Source organism: Pogona vitticeps, chromosome 4, assembly GCF_051106095.1.
Source record: "Pogona vitticeps strain Pit_001003342236 chromosome 4, PviZW2.1, whole genome shotgun sequence".
Taxonomy (NCBI): Eukaryota; Metazoa; Chordata; class Lepidosauria; order Squamata; family Agamidae; genus Pogona; species Pogona vitticeps.
In genome coordinates this window covers 92,528,820-92,551,650 of record NC_135786.1, presented here as the reverse complement: position 1 = coordinate 92,551,650, position 22,831 = coordinate 92,528,820, and the positions used below count along the sequence as shown (strand labels likewise).

Below are 22,831 nucleotides of genomic sequence, written 5' to 3'. Positions count from 1 at the left end.
AAAAATCCCATCTGATCCTGTTCTGCACATAAAGAAGGGAACCATTATTGATTGCATAGTGACTGTCAGAAGCATCTATAACGTCCCCCGCCCTGCCCCCCCGATATGATGTCAGAAAGGAGACTTTCAGGGAAGACTTTCTACTTCACAAATACCTCAGAAACTACATTCTTCATGACCTTTTCTCCTTTGGCAGAGGGATAAGATTAGAGAAACAGGTTACAGGAAGAGAAAAACTCAAGTCTGGTGTTTGGCCAGAAGCTCATAATGGACACTGTACATTTGACTGATGGAGGGTCATGATTCTGATGTCATAGATGTGGTGAATTTGCTCTGAGTTTTAGTACAAATTTAAAAGTCACTATCCAACATGGTGAATCTGTTTTGTAGCATAGTTCAGTACTTTGGAATTATGCATGAAGGTATCTGTACAAATTGGAGGAATCTGTGTGGACTTAGTATACTGGACAGTGTTTATCTACTTTTTTTGCACTTGAAACAAACTATATGCAAAACCATATCAAGAATTCATAATTTGACCACAACTATGAAATATACTTGGTGCTTCTGTCTAGGGACTAGCTCTGTGCTTTTAAAGCTAATATCTCATTAAAGATGTAGACTTGGAAAGTACATTTTAAAGCTATTCTTCCTACAGCAAGCTCAGTGCAAATGTCTCTTTCTGTTTATCCATTTCCTACTGACTACTAGATACCTCCCAAAACTGGTATTTAAGAGGAGGCTTCTGCGCCATCTTATCCTGAAACTGTCAAGCCAATGACATTTCTGTGAAAGGAAACAGAAATAGTATTCCATGGGCATCAAACTGCTTTTTCATCCCATGTGTAGTACAGCTGAATTGCCAATTTGAGAAAGGCTTGTACGGTTTTTTGGTTGTTGTTTTTTAAATAACAGCTAAAAGGCCCTTTCCACTCGCAACAGAATGAGGGGGTAATATTTCTGTTCACGTTGTTAAAAGGCCTACATTACTTTGTACTTTTATTGGAGAATCCTGCCTTATCCAAAACCACAATTGTATCTGGAAACAGAAAAAGGTGCCTAGGGGAGACCCCTGAAAACTTTATTCCTGTTACTAGTTACTTGGACAGAGGGTATTGTGTTGTGTTGTGCTTTTTACCTGAATGAGTACTAAGGAATGGTACCACTGCTTGCAGTTACATCTATGGTGACGGTTTTAGAAGAGGCAGTTCTGTTAGTCTGTGCTAGCACATCGGGCAAGCGCAAAGGAAAAATTAAGAAGACAAACACGTTGCGTCACCTTGAAGAATAACTGCTAAACTGCAGAAGCCTGTGCTGCAGGGTCAGAAGATCAAGCAGTCGTAAGATCGAATCCATGCGATGGAGTGAGCTCCCGCCAACTTAGCAGTTCAGAAGCATGCAAATGCAAGTAGATAAATAGGGACCACCTTGGTGGGAAGGTAACAGCGTTCCGTGTCTAAGTCGCACTGGCCACGTGACCACGGAAACTTTCTTCGGACAAACGCTGGCTCTATGGCTTGGAAACGGGGATGAGCACCGCCCCCTAGAGTCGAACACGACTGGACAAAAAAAATTGTCAAGGGGAACCTTTACCTTTACCCACAAAAAAATATAGCAGTTAGCCTTTAAGGTGACAGTTTTTTGTCATTTGTGGTGTCGTTGACTGTACCATCTCAGGAAGCTCTATATAATTTGAAGGTATTTAAAAACCGTGCCTTTCCCAGTCCCTCAATGCAATTCATGGGCACGGAGCCCATATTCAGGATGCCTCGGATGTCTCGGTACAAGTGTATGTTCCGCTACTCATGGTAGACTCTAAAGAGTTTGACTCATGAATGCCATGTCCATATTTTAAGGGTTCTTTGGCAAGATGCCCTTTGAGACCCTGACCTCAGTCCCTCACAGTCACTGCTGCCCCGTTTGCTTGGCCGTTCTCTCTGGGCTCAGTCAGCACCAGTGCCTAATGGGGGGAGGGGCCAGTTTAGTGAAAGGGTATGTTAATATTTTTGCTCTTAACTGTAAAAGAGGGAAGAGGCAGGAACAGACATGGTGCCTTGGGGGCTGGTAATTCAAGAAGAAAAAACCCAGTGATGGTGGTGATACCTGACACCAGCCTTGTGCAGAGCTTGAGAAGTTGTTGTTGCTTTTTAAAAAGTTTGATAAATGTGACCAGCCCAACCTGGCTTATCATCTTTAAACTGCCCGTTCCTTTCCCTGGACTTGCCTTAAGCCCAACTCATAAGAGCTGAGCGGTTTTTAACTTGAAACATAAAATTAATTTGTTTATTTAAAATGCGTAACGGTTACAAGGCACATTCTTAAGCTTGAAGTTAGATGTATTGTAAGAATCAGCTTTCCCAAGTAATTACATTTTACATCTCCCTAGAAAACCCAAACTTATGTCCTTAGATACAATCTAACTCCTTTTCCTCCTCTCTTGTCTTCCTGTCTACTTCTTATAGTACCCCTTCTTATAGCACCCCCTGGCATCACTTGATTGGCTCTCCTTTCCAAAATACCCTGTCCCAAGGTACTCATTACTTCTGAGTAATGTTTTTATTACATTTAGCATTATTAGACAAGGACATAAACATGAAGAATTCTGCTCGGCTTCTAACAATGCCTTCAAAACATCATTTAGAAAGTAACATAGAACTAGGCATGTACACTGTATTTAGGCAAATGCATAGACATGAATCGGATAAGGGGTGTCTGTGCATTTCTGGGGCAACCACAGGGTGGAGCAAAGAGCCTCTGGTCACCCACAGGGCAGAACACCACCACCACGGATCTCTCGGGTTAAGTCCAGCTTTCATGCACCATGATTAGAAGTAGGGAAAGAGAAGAGGAAGATGATGGCGATGTGATATACTCTTTGCCTTAGGAAATGAACTTTCCTTGCCTTTCCTGGTGGAAAAAAAATCTTTGATTAGATCATTATTCTGGTGGCTGTAGTGCTACTAATTTAAGATCCCATGAACCAGAAGAGCGAGGGCAGAGAGAGAAAGGACGAAAAGTGTAGAAGGCATCCTGCATTTCCCTGTTAAGAAGCCATCAAAGTAACTTATGCCCATTGCCTTTTGAAAATCACTCAGTCAGTCCCTTTGGAAGCCAGCTGCAACTTTCTCCTGGTGGTTGGAGAGAGAAAAAGGGACAACGAAAGAGAGCACACAGGTCTACAGACTTGCACCCTTTTGTTCTGCTTTTACCAGTCTCTTTACAACCTGATCTTGCTGATTTTGTTTCCCCATTGACAGGAACTGCAGGTGTCCAGATACAGTCATGGACTCAAGCCAAGGGTTAGAGAGTCACTTCAAGAGCACAGAATGGGGCAACCCCAATCTATATGCCCTTTATTCAGGCACAGAACAGCTGGGGGTAGGGGCTCTGCATATACCAACCTAAAAATAACAGCAAAACCTTACTTGTTAAACCAAAATATGTAGAATCAGAGCGAGAGAGAGAGAGAGACAGTGGTAGGTACATTGCAGTTTCCCACTCACTGTGAACATTCTAAACTATAACGTTATTATGCTGTCCCCACACCACCCCGTTATCAAAAGTAACAATTTTTTTTTTTACTTGCTAATTCCAGGCTTTCTCCTTCTGCCAGCTGGATGTATTCCTTTTCCTGAGGGGGAAGTGAGCAAGCATTTTGATACAGTATTTCCCTCAGTAGAAGTACCTCACTGTTCTTTTAAGTTGTTTCATAAATGTATCCAAATGGTGATAATCAGTACTCTAGCTATGCTCATTTAAATATCACTGTTTACTTCTAAATGTATCAAATGCCTTTCTCCCAACAGTCAAGGTAGGCAGTGTACAATTTCCATTGTTCACATCAACATAAAAACTCAAGGTAATAAAAACAATAGTGAAAATAGTACTTGTTTCTAGAAGATTAGACTATAGAAGAGAAAGGGACACTGCAAATTAGAATGAAAAAGGAAAAAAAAACTTCACATTATGACATCTATGCTACCTTTATAGTGTAAGGACTATGTCCAAATAGCATTAGTTTTTAATTGTCAAAATTTCCCACATTCTTCTGTTATGGCTCACATCAGAATTGGTTTAAGTACTGAAAATACGATGGAATTACATATACAGAAATCTACGTGTCCATGGGGTCACGAAGAGTCGGACATGACTAAACAACTAAACAACAACATATGCGTGTAGCTTTGTAGAGTGCAGTCATATGTTTACTCAGAAGTAATCCTACTCTGTTCACTCCATGGCACTTACTACCATAACAGGTATGTGTCCCCAGTGCTTAGGTTCAAAAATTCATCAGTTAAAGCTGAACAGTATCAAATGGGGGGGGGGGGTTTCCCTCATTACTATTACTGTTAACATTTGATTTGTTAAATTAACATCAGTAATGCATTAACTGGACATTAGTAGTTATGCCCTCTGCAGAAGGCATATATCAGTTTCACTCTTCTCTCTAAAATGAATGAACCGTATGCCTCCCTTTTAAGATTACATTTACCTAGCTTACATACTGGGTCACTGAACTGTGTCCTGTAAATGCACTTGATTACAATATCCAGACCAAGACTAAGAATCTGTGGTGCTTCCCAAGGCTTCTAGGAATTAGCCATGAAGACTTCTAAAGTTGGGAGCCGATCACATATCAAGAACCCACTTCCAGTTATACTTCTTTGGCACAACAATGTAAGGAGCAAAACCACAGCCATGCAGCCTCTGTGAAATGATTAATGAACAGGCAGAAAAAGCATGAAAAAAACCACTTAGTATTTAATTCTTAATGTTTAATTACCTTTAAAGGTTTAGCTCTTAACTCTGCTGATCTATAATTTAATTCATTTGCCGAAATCCATTTGTGTAAAGGTATGCCACGTTGTTGTTGTGTGTTGTCAAGTCACCCCCCAAATTATGGTGACCCTGTGAATGATGAGTGATCTCCAAAATGGCCTGTCCTCAACAGCCCTCTTCAGCTCTTGCAAACTCAAGATTGTGAGATTAGGGAGTCAATCCATCTCGTGTTTGGTCTACCTCTTTTCCTGCTGCCTCCCACCTTTGCCAGCATTATTGTCTTTTCTAAAGAATCCTGCCTTCTCATGATATTCCCAAAGTAGGGCAGCCTTGTTTTTGACATTTTTGGCTTCTGGCTTGATTTGTTCTAAGACCCACTTGTTTGTCTTCTGGCAGTCCAGGATGTCTGCAAAGCTCTTCTCCAGCACCACATTTCAAACAGATAGTTTTTTTCCCTTTTAGCTTTCTAAGCCTGATGATGTCAGCCACAGCTGTTTTCAGCCCCCCCTCCCCTAATCAGATTCCAAAGTTCCCTTGAGATATCTTTTGTACTGGGGAAGACTCAGGGGGCTACAAGACTGGGGGAATAATAACTTCCCAAAGTTGCCATACTCAGGGGCCCAAACTAGTTTTGATCTGAGTGCTTTTTTTTTGTTTCCCTTGCCTCACTTTGGATTGCTTTGGAATACTCCCAGCTTGCTTCAGAATCTGAATAACTTCCAACCCCAAAATAGATGCCCAATAAGAAAATATTGTTTATTGTAGTAGGTAAAGGAGCATACTGTTCATTTTCACCCATATTCATTGGTGAGGAAGGGCTACTGGCCAGATTCCTTGTGGTTAGTTATCCTGGCAAAAGTGCACTGGCATAAATTGCAGCAGCAATTGTTGTGTGTTTTCATGCTTTTAACCCTTGCTGCGCACCAGCTTACACTGTGAAACATGACTTTTTTTGAAATGAAAAGTCTCCGGTTATTCTAGATGGCAGTAAGAATTCATGAATAATTTCTTTTATTTTTCTTATATTTTTCTCTGTTTACACTGGTATGTAACAAGGGGTACAAATTGTGACATTAACTAGCAGCAAATTGCCAGTGCAGGTTACATCATTGCACTTACTTTGAAGGTAACTAACCAATATGTTTCTGAACACTGTTTTTCATTTAATATAGTTCTTGAAAATGAATTTTATGATAATATGCTGCTTGTCTTTCCCAAATATATTAAAAAGCTAATTAGGGGCTTGCCCATTATCCCATCAGGCTGAAAGTCCATCATTTTTCAGTGACACATTTCAAACTGGAGCAAGGATTAATGGTTAAACCATTTGGTTGTTGTGGGTTTTTTGGGCTCTTTGGCCGTGTTCTGAAGGTTGTTCTTCCTAACGTTTCACCAGTCTCTGTGGCCGGCATCTTCAGAGTACAGCAAACTGTGCTCTGGTGTAGTTTGCTTGGGAGTGGGGTATTTATGGCTGTGAGATAGGCTTTTGTCCTATTCAGGGGATGGGTGATTAGTGTGTCTTGTTGTGGGTGTATTGTTGTGATAAGGAGGAGAGATTATCTGTCACTGTGATTGATGGGTGTCATTAGCCGGTCTTTTGTGTGTAATGATCCCCGGTCCTTGTGGCTGGGTAGAGGTCATTGACCTTTTCCACGCTGTATTTTTCAGAGCTGGAAGCCAAGTTTTGTTGACTTTCAAACTTCCCTCTCTTTTTTTGAAGTTCTGCTGGTGCTTGTGGATTTCACACAACCCACAAAAAAACCCTGCAACAGTATATTATTCCTGTAAAACTTTATTTTTGCCCTTGCTCTTCTGAGAATTGGGGCTAAACTACAAGGAAACAGGGGAGACTGAAACAGTGGCAGATGATGTTATAATCCCCTCTCCTTGAAAAGTCCCAAGGCTCAAACTCTACAAGCTCTGGCTCAAATACACCATTGTCTGTAACTCCATGTTATCTATATTGCTACTGTTACTCAACACCTGATTGCTAACTAGTAATTTACATGACTGTGATTGAGGCCCACAGTGTAGGCATTGCCTTTTAACCGCTTCTTGTCATTCTTCCTTCCCAGTTGCCGATACTGGCATCTTCTGTCGTTAGCCTCTATTTCCTTGAGCTGACAGACGTCTTCAAGCCGGTTCACTCTGGATTCAGCTGCTATGACAGAAGTCTGAGTATGCCATACATTGAGCCTTCACAAGAGGCTGTTCCTTTCCTGATGTTGCTCAGCTTGGCTTTTGCCGCACCTGCCATCACGGTGAGCAATACATCCCTGTCTCCTTATCCTTTGCTGTTCTTTCTTTCAAAATCATGTCAGCATGTCAACAGAAAGCCAGGTTCCGGATTAGGGTTGTGCACTTGTACCAAAATCCAGAGTTGGGATTATAGCCCTTTGGATTCAGATTTTTAAAAATTCAGAATTCCCAGATATCCGGAACTCCATTACAGTCAATATGAACATGATATAGTTGTTATATTCCCCTTGAAAATGCAAAATATTTTAAAAGGATTTCCCAGTGACACATTCCCAGTGATTGTGACAAAACAAAACAGCCAGCAGATCCCAAGTACTGTATTAGGAGATGACTATGATGGCTGGCTGTACTGATTGACCCTGGGATAGTGGGAGTGGCAGCAGGAAATGCAAGCAGCATTAGGGAAGCAGAGGACAAGTCACACTGGAGAGTAATCAAATGCCAGTAGACAGCCTGTGGTGGGTGGGAACTGTGCTAACAGCATGGAGCACGGCGCAGCTGAGTGAGTCAGCCAGTGGAAGTAGGAAAGAAGTGGGATGGGGGGGTGGCAGGCTGAAGCACTGCATATCTAGTCCTGTGAGCAGAGGATGCTGTTCTATCTTATTTAAAGGGAACTTCAGGGAAGTCCAGCAATGGTAGGTTGACCTTAAGGGAAATGAGTTTTTCTACAGATTCTGGTTCCAGGCATGTAGACTGACACTGTCCCCTGCCTGAAAGAATATTCTCCTTCCCACTGGGCATGTGAGTGGCTGGGCAAAATAACAGTCCCACTGCCACCTTGGCCAGACCTCCTCAAACAGACTCCTCAGCCCAATAAAACAAGGGATTGGTCTCTTTTGACTTGCAGGGGTCCTGCATGTATGCCTCTGCCATGTCCTTTCTCTTGGGTAGATTCTCTGGAAGACAGGCCTTTGCCATGTTTGTCAAGACAGTGTCCCAGAAAGCTTATCCTGTTGCTTCATGGGCTAAGCCTTATTTAATATTTCCCTGTTGATTTATAACATATTAATCTATAAATCTACTAATTCTAAATCTTAATTCCTAACTGTATTAAGTAGATAATATATAATGAGATGTAGAGAATATAAATATAAGTTGAGGGTTCAGAAAAGGACACAGAGAAAACTGCTGCAGTGCAGGCTTGCACCAGAGCATATCGTAATAGCAAATGCTCAGGGGATTTATAAGCAGTGATGCCCACTTTTCAGTTGGAAAGAATACGTATGGAAAAATACTTTCCAGTGTTTCTAGATTTCATTGGTGCAGACAGAAATCATTTATGGGTTTTGTTAAATTGTAGTATGCATAGTTTGTGCATCAATGTGTTGCAGAATGCAGATTTCCACTCAATAACTACCTATTCATTGAAAATTAAGACATTTATATTCTCAAACTCTGTATTTAAAATTGTGTGTTATACATATATATTCACATATACATAAGTTCCAAAACCTTTGTCCTACCACTCTAAAAAGGGAGTAGGGATATAAAGAGCTGTGCTGAAAGGTTAGCTTAGTTCCCATTAGCCTTCACATGGTTCTATGAAACACTATAAGTGCACTAAAGTGTGAAAGGGAGAGCCCCCCCAGTTGGCACACTGTTTTCCAGTGTTGTGCTACAGCCAGTTACCTGCCTTATCCCACTAAAGGAAAATAGGGTGAACTGGCTGATTTCCATTGCAGGTGGAAGACCCTGTCTTCCAGTGCAGGATTGTAACTCCTTCCCTCTGTGGCTGTAAATTTGCAGCTGCAGAAGAAGAAGTAAAGGAAAAAAAACGTACTTGTTTACACAAATATTTTCAGTTCCAATGCCACACACCTGAATTTAAGAACATTATAACACTGTACAAATGGTTTAATCATGGGGAGATGGAGACAGCAAGTAAAGATATAATGAAAATTCTTTGGAAGACAAGAAAACCAAAATATGTGGCATGCCTGTCTGAAAACAATAAGTTTGCTCATCCTCTCTTGAGAAAGAATTACATAGCTGAGGTGCAGCCACCAAGATGGCCCTGCATTGTGTTGCTGCTGGAAGCATCTCTTTTGAGATGGAGCCAGGCCTCCTATGTTGCTTGTACGTAACTGAAAGAAGAGAATATATTTAATTATAGTTGTGGTTCTTCCAGAACTGCCACCTATCTCCCACCATAATTTCCCCCTGACTTGTGAGCTCAGTAATATTTCTTCTCATCCCTAGTGGAAATAGCAGTTTATTGTGCAAATGTCAAGAAGAGTTTTCTTTGTTGCTATTTCATGTATTTGAAATGTGAGCCTGGGCATTTAAAATAGGCTCTATGTGTTTTTGCTTAAATTAAGCTTTCAGACCACACACATTTGGTTTCATCCCAAATTTCAAAATCAGTAAAGGATAAACTGCCAGAAATAGTCCATCGGAGGGAGAAAATGGTTGCCTCCTCTTTTGGTCCATGTTTCCTCAATAGGCTTCAGTGCCTACTCGTGAGGCCTGGTGAAAGAGGAAGTCTTTGGAGGCATTTGAGCAAGAATGGCCCCCAGTATGGCCTGCAGTAAGAAAACTCTGTCTAATTCTGAACGTTTCATTGTATAATCTGATCATTCTCAAGGGACGCATTGGCTGTCCAGATGTTTTAGACATCAACTCCCAGAATCCCTAGCAAGTATGGCCAGTAATAGCGGATTATGTGAGCTATGGTCCAGAATACCTGGAGGTCCAAAGGTCCCTTAGCGCTGCTGCAGAGCAAGTCCCACCAACATGGGTCCATCTAGATATTCTACACTACAATCCCTATCGTCCATGGTCATTACTTGTGCTGGCTGAGGCTGTTGGAAATTGTAGTCCCAAACACTTTGGAGTCAAAGTGTTGAGGAAAGTTATTTTAGACTGCCCCATTACAGGGTTGCAAAATCTGAGGCCCCTGTGCAGCCGTGAATTGCTCCTTGTGTGGCTCTCACCCACTTTTCCTACTGATCTGAACACTTTTTGGAAGGAAAAAAAACTGCCTGTTACTGGTCAGTTCAAAGATTGCTTTCTTTCCCTACGTCCAATAGTAATGAAGAGGAAACAGCAGTGTCAGTGGTGATGAACATCAGGTTGGGGAGGCTCTCAACTGCTATCTCCTCCTTCATGATTCTAGATTTCAATGAGCAGGAAGGAGAGAGTTAAACCTACCCATCCCAGAATGCTGACGTACATGGGAGAGGAAGAAAGACCATTTGTGGATGTGTGAATATGCAAATATGTTTGTTGCACTCTCCCCTTACAAACGTCCAGTGCAGCCCTCTAGGCCAAAAAGGTACACTTACATCCCACACAGTACTGTTCCTCAGTGTGGTTCTTCTCTGGCTGGGTACAGTCAACATGACAGAGCACGCTACAAAAATCAAAACGTTGATTTCTATCAAAGTCACATCATAATAATGGTTGTACTGAGGCAGATTATATTGTTAGAGGCTATCTTTGAGAGTTGCTCTTAGCTTATAGAATCCCCTAAGCTCCTCTTATGGTCTGCATTCCTGTGGAATTATACAATCTTCACTGCCCTTATTTTGCTGTTGGGGAAATAAGAAATGTCCATTAGGATACATGATACAGTTGCTCAGCGGCTGTTGGTCAGACTGCTGTACTCTCAGTTATTTTGCTGTACTGACCATTTTTAACAGCTTCCAGAATTAGACGCTTAATGCAGTTTTTTTTTTAAAAAAAACAAAAATCTCTTGCCTTACAGACTTAAAATACTTGGGAACCAGCCCAGATTACGTGACTTTTTTAAAAATATATATATTTCTACCCTGTCTTTCCAACAAAGAATAGCACTCAAGGTGTCTTATGAATATCATAAAGCAAAATAAAAGCAATGTAAATGAAATCATTGCAGAAAGCCATGTTGACACTTAGGTAAAGCCCACTGATTTAGTGGGTCTGCCCTAGTGAGGACTAGCAATTGGGTTCAAGCCTTTAATACCTATCATGCCAGTGATATAGAAGTGTGGGAGCTGTGCCCCAAAACATTGGGCTAGAGTACTAGGTCTTTCTTTGCTTGTGTCAGAAGCACCACAGTATAGTTAATAAGTGTATCAGATAATTTCCACTCAATAATGGGCTATATCAAGAGTGTCTGGAGCAGCTAGCATCAGGACTTCCAGACTTCCACAGTGTATGTTGAGGAGCTTTACACTGATGTGGGTCTGTTATCTGCATTCAGTGCAAAAGCTCCTTTTTCTTTGGTTTCCCTTGGTTCTCCCACCTCCAGTCCATAGCCTATTAAGCAATTTCCAGGTAATTCCGTTCTCTGTTTGACGAGAGGCTTATGCTTTCCTAGGGTTCAGTCAGTTTTAAGAGGTTTTTCTTTCCATATTATAGTCCTGGCAGTCTCTGCCATTCCCTTGAGATTCACTTAATGAAATAAAAAACAAAAATGATGAGGCACCTAAAAGACTGTTATACTTCAATGTGAACTTTTGTGGATACATCCATTTATTCCAACGCAACAGATCTTTTCCAATGTTCTAAAATAATTGTTTCTTGATTTTAGACCACGAGTTACGGATTGTAGCAACAACAAAAAAGTGCATTTCATGTAAATGATTTGAGTCTTTTTCTACTAGCTTCTATCTCTCTGAGTATGTCATTGGGTGTAATGCCTGCTAGGTAATTAACTTTGTCAATAAGAATTGGCTTCAAGCATCCAGTAACAGCTTTCAATGAGCAATATGTCTATGTCTTTTCATGAGCTAAACTAACACACACTAGACTAGCATGTTAACCTGCATAATACCAAAAAGTCAAGACTCTAGTGTTGTTTGTGTTTGTCCTTGTGTGCCTCAACTGTTTCCCAATAGCTTTTTAAGAATATTGTTCCTTATGGAGATCTTTTGCTTTGTGTTTTGGTCATGTTTCTTATAGTTAGCATACAATCCAAAGTAGCACCAAGGTATTGGGAGCAAAACAATGATCTAGGTCAGTGGTTTCCAGTCTTAATTTCTCAGATGTTCATGGACTACAGCTTTCAGAAATTGTGGCCAGCACAGCTAGTGGTGAAGGCTTCTGGCAGTTTTAGTCCAAGAACATCTGGGGACCCAAAGTTACTGGTCTAGGTAAGATGATGTTTCTGAGATGACTGTTTATTTCGCCAACAAAAGGCACCTATTTGAATCTTGGCTGGGTTGGATTTAAGTTGGTTTCTATCATAAGATATGAAATGTTCTACTTCACCTATTATGATGTGTTCTACTGTTTAAAAACTGTGAGCACAGATTAAATATTTGGTTCCTTGGGGAAAAGACTGATCATTGTTGTAGTTAAACAAAATAGGAGCCAGCACCTTGTCCTGAGGAGTTAGAAGAAGCCTCCCTGAAGAATGAGAGAAATGTGAACACGTTTGGATGTTCCCAGGGCAACAACAGTGCCCTGTTAGCCAATTCTTCTCCTCCAGAAGTACCATTAAATGAGATTATTAGGTTTAGAAGTGGCAAAAAATGGGTTCAGATCTCCACAGAACTACACAATTGACTTACTACATTTGGACATGTCACTATCTCTTAACGCTGATGATCACAGAAGACTGTTGTAAGATGGATGAGATGGATGCCTTTTTGCAGATGGAACATTTCGTTTCCCTCTATTTCATGCTCGCTAGTACCATAGAGGGCCTGAGGAGTACAGAAGATCTTACCATGGCTTCTATCCACATCAATCTTAAAAGTCCATTTCCCATCTCCTTTAGAAATCAGCTCCTAGAAACTGTTTCAAGAATTTTGAGGAAATGCTTTAAAAGTGGTCTTCTGTGCTGGATTTTTCTTGTTGTTGCTTTAGTAGATAAGTGATAAATTAAAACCTTCCAGTAGAAGCTCCTGGCAGTGGACATCCACTGCTAATCCATTTTGGAAATCTGTCCTTAAAACAAGAGTCTCAAAATTCATTTAGGAAATTATCTTCTCATTTGGATTTTCAGTATTGTTTATATTTAGCAGATTAATGCTAAAAATGAAAGTTTATGACCCAAGAAGCTCTTGCCACCTGAACTTCATCCCAATAAAAAGTGATGCAAATAGGAGACAAACACTTATCAGGAGGTGATTATAGTAGATGTGAAAAGTTAGGGGTTTTTAGTGGCAATTTAAGTCTTTTATTATCTAGATTAGACAGAAGAAAAAAATCCGTATTATCAGAATCAGGTTCGATACAGGGAGCAAACACTCTGTCTGGAGCAGCCTTAAAATACAATTCCAAGGGCCCTTTCTCAGAGGGAAAGAATGTACATGTGCCTGCAAAAGGACATAGATATTTGCTCTATTGTTTGTTTCCATTTATTAAAATGTTTATGTGCTGCTGCTCATGTCATGCTCTTCATCCTAAAGAACATGGCAAATGTCAGAGAGGTGGAACAGATCTTTAATGATTTACTCTCTAAGATTTACAGACGAGCATGTCTCTTTTGGAGATGGTGGGGGAAGAGAAGATATTTTCACAATAATGAAAATACAGTAAAGGTGGTGCTTTACTGTACATGCTTTCTTCCCCTCCATCATTCAAGAAAACTGAATTAATCTGTGTCTATGAAACTATGGGAAGAACACACACTTTATTAGATGAAGTGGGTTCACCTCTGACAAAGTGCGAGTCTTTCAAATAAAATCTTGCCCTGCTCAGTGATTTTGAGCCCTTCTGTTCTCTTTGTAGATCATGGTGGGTGAAGGCATTCTCTACTGCTGCCTTTCAAAACGCCGGAATGGAATCGGAGCCGAGCCCAATATCAACGCAGGGGGCTGCAACTTCAACTCTTTCCTCAGGAGAGCTGTCCGGTTTGTTGGTGGGTTGGAGCTAATTTTTCATGAGAAGTCATCCCTTGCTTTGATTGTGTCATTACCTAGGGTTCCTGAGAATATTGGAGGGCCTGCTAAATTTCAGATTATGAAGTAGAACCATGAGGAGTTGGTTTAGAGATTATCTCCACTCTGAGGATGTCATTCAAAATGGCTATCAAGTGTTCAGTTAGTCCTTCTGCTTCTCTTGATATTTCAAAGTAGCCATCATGTATATTGAACCTCCCCAGAGCAGTCATGCTTCCACACTGCTTTTCCTTCGGCCAAGGTCGTACCTCAGTTCAGAAGTTTGTGCCAGTTTGTACATGCGGCACTACAGGTGCTATACGTTCCGTTCTTCTGCCTCCCCAGATGGGTCCCCCACTCACCAGCTGGCGTGCGCTTCTCTCCTCCTTGTCTTTGGCTGTTCAACCAGTCTCTGGCAGGAGTACCGGTTACTAGTTAAAGTGGTCTTGATTCTGTAACATCCTTTAACTACAATTCCCCGTCAAGGCTCCCCCACACCTCAGGGAAAGTTCCTGGTGCTTGTCCTTTGGCAGCAGGCAGTTCAGGACCGACCTCAGTTCTCATCACTGAGGCCAGTGAAGCCTTGGTAATATATAAGCCTAGTTTGAGACCACGCTTGGAGTCTTTTAATGAGGATTGGCAGAGATGTCTGTCTGTAAATGATAGTTGTCCCCTCACTCTTTGTTATTGCCTCCTCCTTCTTTCCCACTGGTGCTTTCACCCCCAGCACCTCAGCTGTGTAGGAATGGGCTCTGCAGGTCCCATCAGGCATCTCAAACATCAGGGAGCTCTGGGTGCAGGAGTTGGACCTGATGCTGGTGTGAGTGCCACCCCCTTTCCCAGCTCCACCTGTTGACCCTGGCATACTGGGCTCTGGAGCTGGATTGGATACAGTCCCTCATCCCCGGCCTCTGTCTCTGAATCCTGGGAAACTGCCTGAAGTCTCCTGCCAAAGATCATCCTTCCGCTCCCAGGTCAACTCCACCCTAGCACACAGAATAGGCTCTAGTTCCTCCGATACTGAGCCCCAGGTCTCCCCCTCCTCTGCTGACACTTTGCTGGGCTGCCCTGGTTTCAAAGAAGAACCCCAGCCTTCCTCCTTGCCCTCCTTTAACCCCCTTTTCCTCAACCACCTCTTGAGCTGTCAGGTGCTGCTCATCACCTCCCTCATTATAGATACCTGTGTTTTCCTCCTTCTCATCTCCTTCAGACTGCGAAGCAACTGCTCTGACCAATCTTTGGTGGGGGGAGGTTTAATGGAGTTTGGGCAGATGGCCTGCCTGACACATTGACAGTGACACACACCCCCCATGACAAAGTGTCTACCAAGTACCTTTTCTCAGCACATCTTGTCATACCGATGCTTAAACTGCTGAGTATAGTGGTTAGAAGGTTCGATTAGGAATTAAGAGACTTTCCATTTGGGGGCTTCAGAACTCCACTTGCCCATAGAGCTCACTGGATAACCTTGGGACCCTCATCTTCTTTCACTCTAACCTTCCTCATAGGATTATAGCACCAGAAGAGACAGGCTATAAATGCAAATGTAATTAATTGGAAGTATGACCAGGAGTACCAGTGGGAAATCATCTAACAGCAGGCATGGAACAGTTGTGGAATTGCATAGCTGAGGTATTGCCAAAAATAAAAAATCCAGAAACCACCCCAACAAACATTAACATGTGGAATAATGTTTCCTATCCAGATCCATTCTCTTTTTAAAAATGTCATCAAGTCAGTTTGAACTGATAGTGATTCTTGCCAGGGTTTCTTAGGTGTAAATTACTTTGCATTAGTTTACCAGTCCCTTCTTCTAGAGGTGCTATGGGGTTGTGCAGCTTGCCCAAGGTGACATAGTCTAGTTCTCCTAGGAGGCATGGTGGAGAATTAGGTCTCCAGCCCCTGACTCCACAGCCAGGAGCTCCAACTCACTGAGCTATCCAGTCAGCAGCACAGTGCTTAGTTTAAAAGATGGCAGGGCCACGACTCATGTCTCCTTAGCTGCTGAGGGTGGTCTTAAGAATTTGCCAATTTTCATCCCTGGACAAAAATCTAGTACCGCTCTCTATTCTACCAAAGAATTAATCATTTCTTTTTCATGGCTTCTAGGGGTCCATATATTTGGTCTTTGTGCCACAGCTCTCATCACTGATATCATACAGCTATCAACTGGGTACCAAACACCATATTTCCTGACCGTATGCAAGCCTAACTATACATCCCTCAACATATCCTGTTCAGAAAATTCTTATGTTGTGGAGGATATTTGCTCAGGACCTGATCCGATGATCATCAATGATGGAAGGTGAGATACAAATCAATGCTTTAAAAAAAAAGTCTTTTCATTGAGATAGTTATTAAAAATGTATTGTACATCAAGAATATGTTGCCATTAATCATTTAATTTCTGTACATAAATCTCTTGATGCCATTGGTGGGCTTTTGTAAGACTGGAACATGCATGCATTACCATTTCATGATAGATGTATCCACTATTATTCTGCATTTAAAGCATGTATACCTCTATTAGCCGGCTGGATAACTCAGTGGCTTAGGTATCTGGCTCCAGACCCAGAGGTTGGGAGTTTGATTCCCCACTGCAATTCTTGCAAGTAGAGCCAGCCTGTGTAGCCTTGAGCAAGCTGTACAGTCCTAGGGCATCCCCAGAAAAAGGGAATGGTAAACTATTTGTGAATGTTCTCTACCTGGAAAAAAACCCTGAAAAGGATCAGCATAAATCAGAATAGACCTGATAGGACATATTATTAGTATTATTATTAGCTTCATTATTATTATTCCCCCATTCTCTAGCCAGAAGAATTCCCAAAGTGACTTAAGATACAAGTAGTAAGGCAGTCCATATCTTCACATTTACTATTTGCCAGACACAACGAACAGCGGGAAAAGGTAGAGACAAAAGACAAATCATGCTAAGGAAAGCCAATTGGCAGAACTGCTGGATAGCTCAGAGGTTTAGGTTTCTGGCTGCGGAGCCAGAAGTCATGTGTTCAATTCCCCACTGTGTCGCCTTGACAGGAGCTGGACTTGATCCACAGAGTCTCTTCCAGCTCTGCAGTTTGATGATGATGAAGAAGAAATGAAAGAAATGAAAGAAAGGTCTGCTCCTCCTCTCTCCCACTGCTGTACAACTTGAGAATGGCTGCCAGCTGAGGGATACCTGAGGGATGCTCAGATGACCAGAGGTGAAGGAGTTTGGTCCTGTACCATATCTAAAAATAAACACAAAATGCCTGAACAGTTTAATGGTTTCATATGGTACAGAGTAAGCAGGCTGCAGTTGGCAAGACTGATGAGGTGCAATGAAGGAGCAAAATCTGCTCCTTCACAACCTCTCAGTAGCAATGTGGACCCAAGAAAGGACAACAGGGTCTATAGTCTATCCCTTTAAAAATCCTTTATCAAAACCTGCTGTGTGTGAACAATGTTTGGTAGCATTTGAGAAGAATAGTTGATTGATTGATTGATTGATTGATTGATTGATTGATTGACTGACTGACTGATTGATTGATTGATTGATTGATTGATTGATTGATTGATTGATTGATTGATTGATTGATTGATTGATTGATTGATTGATTGATTGATTGATTGATTGATTGATTGAACTCATACACCACCCACACTACCCAAACGTCTCTGGGAGGTGATGTACATGCCTCTTTGCCAACTAGTTAAAATTGTGCCCTGGCTTCCATTAAAAAACCTAGTGACTTCTCAGTGTGCATTCAGATGAGAGAATTTGCCATGAGCAGGCTGAAATTTCAGGCAGAGGTTTTGTGAATTATTCAGAGAAGACTAACACAGAGAGATAACCTTAGAAATGTAGTTTAGTGTTTGTTTCTAATTTAAAAAAACAAACACACCCTGAAGAACATATGTAAAATACCCCAGAGCAGAACAGAGCCCTACCTTTAAGATTGCCTTGACGCCTTGATTGCCAGATGTATTCTCTAAAAGAGCATACATCTGCATGGTGGGATGCCACCTGTTTTTGTGTAGTATATATTTTTCCACAGATTAATTACAAATCTTGGTGCTTGTCCACACACCATGTGTTGCTGCTGTACAGCCTTCTTTGAAGGGCCTTCTCTTTTTCCCTAACCAGGCAGCAGTTCCTAAATCTTATTCTCTTGGAATTTTTTTTAACACTTTGCTTTTGGCATGCTTTGTAGAGAAAATAATATTAAAACATTGCTGCAAGTGACAAGAAGTCAAGCAAATGAAAAGAGTGGTGAGCGAGAGAAAAATTAAGCACTCTTCCACATCCTGAAAATCGTCTGATAATTCCACGGTTGTTGTCTTCACCCGTATCGGAGTTCCCAGGACCCTTATGTGCTGCCAAACACCTATTGCCAACCTCACCCACATCGTGAATGAAGCTCCACGGTCTTTGTTTCAGCCATGGTTTCTGACTTCTGGACAGCTTAGTTGTTCTTGGGTCTTAATTAGATAGATAGTGCAAGAAAATGTTACAAAATTTTATACTGCTTACGGTGTCAAATAAACCAACAGTGGCCCTCCAGTCAGTGATAAACTACAGCCCCTATTATGTCTCACCACAGGTCAGAGTGGCAGGGGCTGATGGGAACTGGAGTCCAACCAAAGCTACCTGTTCCCTAGACCTTCAGTAATTCTACGTGACTGGCCAGCTTTCAGAACAGTGACGGGTCTTCACTGTTCATCGAATTCTGTCTACACCAACTTAGTTGTTTTAGTTCAGCCTTCCTATTTTATATTTATTGACTCACACATGCTTGCTTGCTTGCTTGCTTATTTATTTATTTATTTGCTACCTTTCTCCCAAAAGATCCGAGGTGCATACACTGTTTAAAATAAGCAAAGTTAAAAGCCAAATCATGAATTATTACAATATTTTAAAAACGTTAAACAGTGATCAGATTAAAACTCATAGTAAGAACAATGTTAAAAACACAAGCAAAACATGTAACAGAATGCTCCCTTTAAAAAAATCCTCTTGGTCAACCAGCCATTTAAAGAAAGCCCTGCCCGAAGAGAAAGGTCTTTGCCTGCTTGCGGAAGGATAGCAAAGATGGGGCCAGATTAGCCTCCTGTGGGAGGGAGTTCCAAAGTCTGGCAGCAACAACAGAGAAGGCCCTTTCCCATGTCCCCACAAAATGCATCTGTGAGGGTGGTGGGGCTGAGAGAAATGTCTCCCCTGATGATCTCTGTGGCATCTTTTTGTCTATGTATCTGAAACGGCCATTACATGCAAAACCGTCATATTCACTCAAATCATTTCATATACTGTACAGCTATTCTCAGTGACACCCGTTCACACACTCCCCTTTGAATCATCCAGTACAGAGTAATTAAGCATGCAGAAACTATGTGATACTTAGGCATGTGTGAACCACCTAGGCCCTAAATGTGGAGGAATACCCTTTGCATCTCCCTGTGGTCCTTTGCCCTTCTTCATACCAATGGTGTTCCCTGCTGTGGAAAACAATTATAAAGCCCTTGGGTAAACGGAGCAATATGTGTGCACTGTGCACATTAATCAGAAGGACTGCAGCTATCATCTCCCTTTCCCTCCCCAAACTGACCAGCAAGAGTGCCCTGGAAAATCACACCAGAGTGTCCTGGAGCGGTGCGTTCCTGCCTATTTTCTCATATTGGGTTCAACATTTAACAATTAAATTTATAGGTGGATGATTTCTTCCATTCTCTGCTGATCTAAGTGGCTTCAAGTAGCTAGATCATTCATTTTGCCATGCCGTCTCTTTTGTGTAGCTGAAGGATTTTTTCATTCTCCCCCCCCCAAAGAAAAGTCAAATTATTGGAGATCAGAAGTTTAATCAGTGCCACTGTTTTAGAATTATTTGTTAATAATTGTTAATGTGAAATTTAAGAGCCATTCTGTCCAAGACAATATACTGAGAGGTTGAGGTTTTGGGTCTTTTTTTAGTCATCAGTAACATAATTATTATTTCCCTGATTGCAGCTTCGAAGTTGAAACTTGATTGCTGTGCTGGGCCACCCAGCCTGTAGGTTATTTTTAAACCAGCTCTAGCAGAATGTATTTTGGAGTGAGAAATTTAATTTGAGTGTCCTTCCTTTGCAGGAAGTCCTTCCCTTCTCAACACGCCACCCTGGCAGCCTTCGCAGCAGTGTACGTCTCGGTGAGTAATTTGATCTGTTCTTCACAATCGGAAGAGTCAGAATGTCATTGTGTGTCTGCTGTAGAGTAGGCGGGGCAAGTAGTGGAGTCACTCCCAGTACCCTGGGCCCTCTAACACTTGTGGCCTCACATTCATGGAGTATCCTGCCCAAGGAGGTAAGTGTCCTCTGTTGGGATTTCTCACCCTTCTTTTCTTGTTTTGATTCTGTGTTGCAAAGGGCTTCTCTGTTAAATAGCCGTCATTTTCTTAACTATTTTTATATACAGTGGTGCCTTGCTTTACGAGAGCTCCGTTTGACGAAGAAATCGCATGGCGTTGATGTTTCGCGATCGCAAAAGCGATCGCAAAACGATGTTCCCTATGAGGGAATTTCACTTTGCAATGATCGGTTCCCTGCTTTGGGAACCGATCATCGCAAAGCGATGATTTTCGCACAGCTGATTGGCGGTTTCAAAATGGCCGCCGGGTGAAAAACATGGCCGCCCGCTGTTTTCTGGGATGGATTCCTTGCTGCACGGGGCAGCAAAAATGGCCGTGCTATGGAGGATCTTCGCTGGACGGTGAGTTTGAAGCCCATAGGAACGCATTAATTGGGTTTTAATGCGTTTCTATGGGCTTTTTAAAATCGCATGACGATGTTTTCGTTCGACAGCGATTTTGCTGGAATGAATTAACGTCGTCATACGAGGCACCACTGTATAATGCTGGCATCGGTAAGGATGGAGGGCAGCAGTAACATGTTTGAATAAACAGACCCAGGGAAAATAATAATAATGAAAAAGAACTCATCCAGCCCCCCCGTACACCCAAGAACTGTGATTTTAAAAAAGTAGAAATTAGAAGAGAAATGGATAGAATGGAAGGCCAAACCCTACCATTTAAGTAAAGTGAAGGCTTGGGGCAGCATATTTGGAGCATCATGATAGGACAACAAATGTTTAATTATTTTGTGTGTTCCTGTAGTATTTTTATAGTTGGTGGGAAGATTTTCTCATAGGAGACCCTTGTAGAACTTTCTTCCTCAGGTTCCAAAATAACTTTGTCGGCTTTGAATACAATGGACAGAACCCTGTTTATTTATGTAAGGTTTGCATAACTTGCCATGGCTAATTGCAACTATCGACAAAGTGCCAGGATGCATCTCAGTCATGTACTTGGTCATGCATCTGATCAACAACCAAGAGGTAGCCCTTCCATCTCAACAATTAGTTGCAATGAGCTATAGCAAATTACACAAACATACTGTGAACACCAGTAGGATCCCTTAACTTTGTTTCTTGACTGGTGGAGGTGGGGGGGGGCATCACTTGCTGTTTCAACTCAAGCAACAAAATATTTTACTTTACTTTTATTAGATTTTTACCCCGCCCCCCCCCAGACAAAGTCTACTCAGGGTGGCCTACATACATAATAAAAACAACACAATAACAACATCATAAAATATTTATAAAACATTTATAACATGCTTTAGATTGCCCACTGTGGAAAATACTGTATACTTGTTATAAAATATTGCTCCCTTCACAATGAATGGAGTACTTTTGAAAAGCAGCATACAGATATATAATCAATTCCCATGAACTGAGATCTTCTTAGATGCCTCCAGCTTCTCTGTCAAATGAAAGAAACCATATTTGAATATTTATAAGCTCAGTGTGGGTAAAAACTGATGTAAAAAGATTTGAGAATATTATTTTCAGTGTTTTTTTCTGAAGCCTCTGAAGCTCAAGGTGCAAATTCAGAATGAGGAGCTGTAGATCTTTGAAAGCATGATTCCCATAGGTTCCTATAGTTCCTTTGGGTTCAAGAACTGAATTTTTTCCTTTAAGCAGAAAGTTTTGCCCTCAATGGCAAATGCTATTGTGGTGGCTTAGATCACTGGTTCTTAACCTTGGGTTACTCAGGAGTTTTGGACTGCAACTCCCAGAAGCCTTCCCCACCAGCTGTCCTGACTGGGGTTTCTGGGAGTTGCAGTTCAAAAGCATCCAAGTAACAAAGGTTAAGAACCACTGGCTTAGATCACAAATGGGTGACTCCTCATACTCCAAGTGGGATTTAAATGCAACTCCCAGCAACTTCAGCCAGTGATGAGGGTCATGGGAGTTGCAGTCCAATAACATCTGAATAGCCACAAGTTGCCCATTCTTGAGGTAAGAATTCTGTGGGGCTTCCTCCTAGGTAAGTGAGTGTGAGATTGGACCACAACCTCAGATCCAAATTAGAGAAATAAGCTTGATTAAAGATAAAAACTGGGCTATTTTCATCCCCCTTTATTTACTGAGATGGATATGTCTACCAAACAAGCATAACTAATTTTGTTTATCCACAGTGGCTGTGACATTGGTTGTGTGTGATAATTAAAATGTCATTAAACTCTTCAGCAGTAGCTGAATATTCAGATGCATTGCTGCCCCTTAAAAAACATTTGCTGGCATGTTTTGTCTTCTGAGCCTTTTCTCTTAAAAAAAAACTAGTCCCTTCTGTTTATGGATAACAACATTGACCTCCATGTGTTATTTCCAAGCCCACCTAGTTTTATTCTCCTTTTGCATTCTGCAAAGCTGATTATTTCTGTTTTGAATTCTGAGAGGAAGGCCTTTTCCTCACAGTCAACAGAATCAGGAGGGGTTTGCTTATCACCACCACATTCCAGAAGGATGGTCATAAATCCTACCATACAGAGGAGAGCCTTCTGTTTGAAGGTTGGGGGGTCTTGGTCATGGAATCAGGCACATAACCACATACATGATTGAGATGCACCTTGACACTGTGTCAGTAGTCACAATTAGTCATGGCAAGTTACACAAACCTTACATAAAT

The 22,831-nt window shown here is 41.6% G+C and overlaps 1 protein-coding gene across 1 annotated transcript in view; it reads left to right on the top strand.

Moving 5' to 3' along the window:
* Positions 1-22,831, top strand: part of PLPPR4 (phospholipid phosphatase related 4) — a 55,158-nt gene that overhangs the window by 19,708 nt on the left and 12,619 nt on the right. The window contains exons 2-5 of the mRNA XM_072997948.2: positions 6,858-7,043; positions 13,702-13,831; positions 15,960-16,155; positions 19,954-20,011. Of these exons, the coding sequence (XP_072854049.2) occupies positions 6,858-7,043; positions 13,702-13,831; positions 15,960-16,155; positions 19,954-20,011 (570 nt within the window). The remainder of the gene's footprint in view (positions 1-6,857; positions 7,044-13,701; positions 13,832-15,959; positions 16,156-19,953; positions 20,012-22,831) is intronic.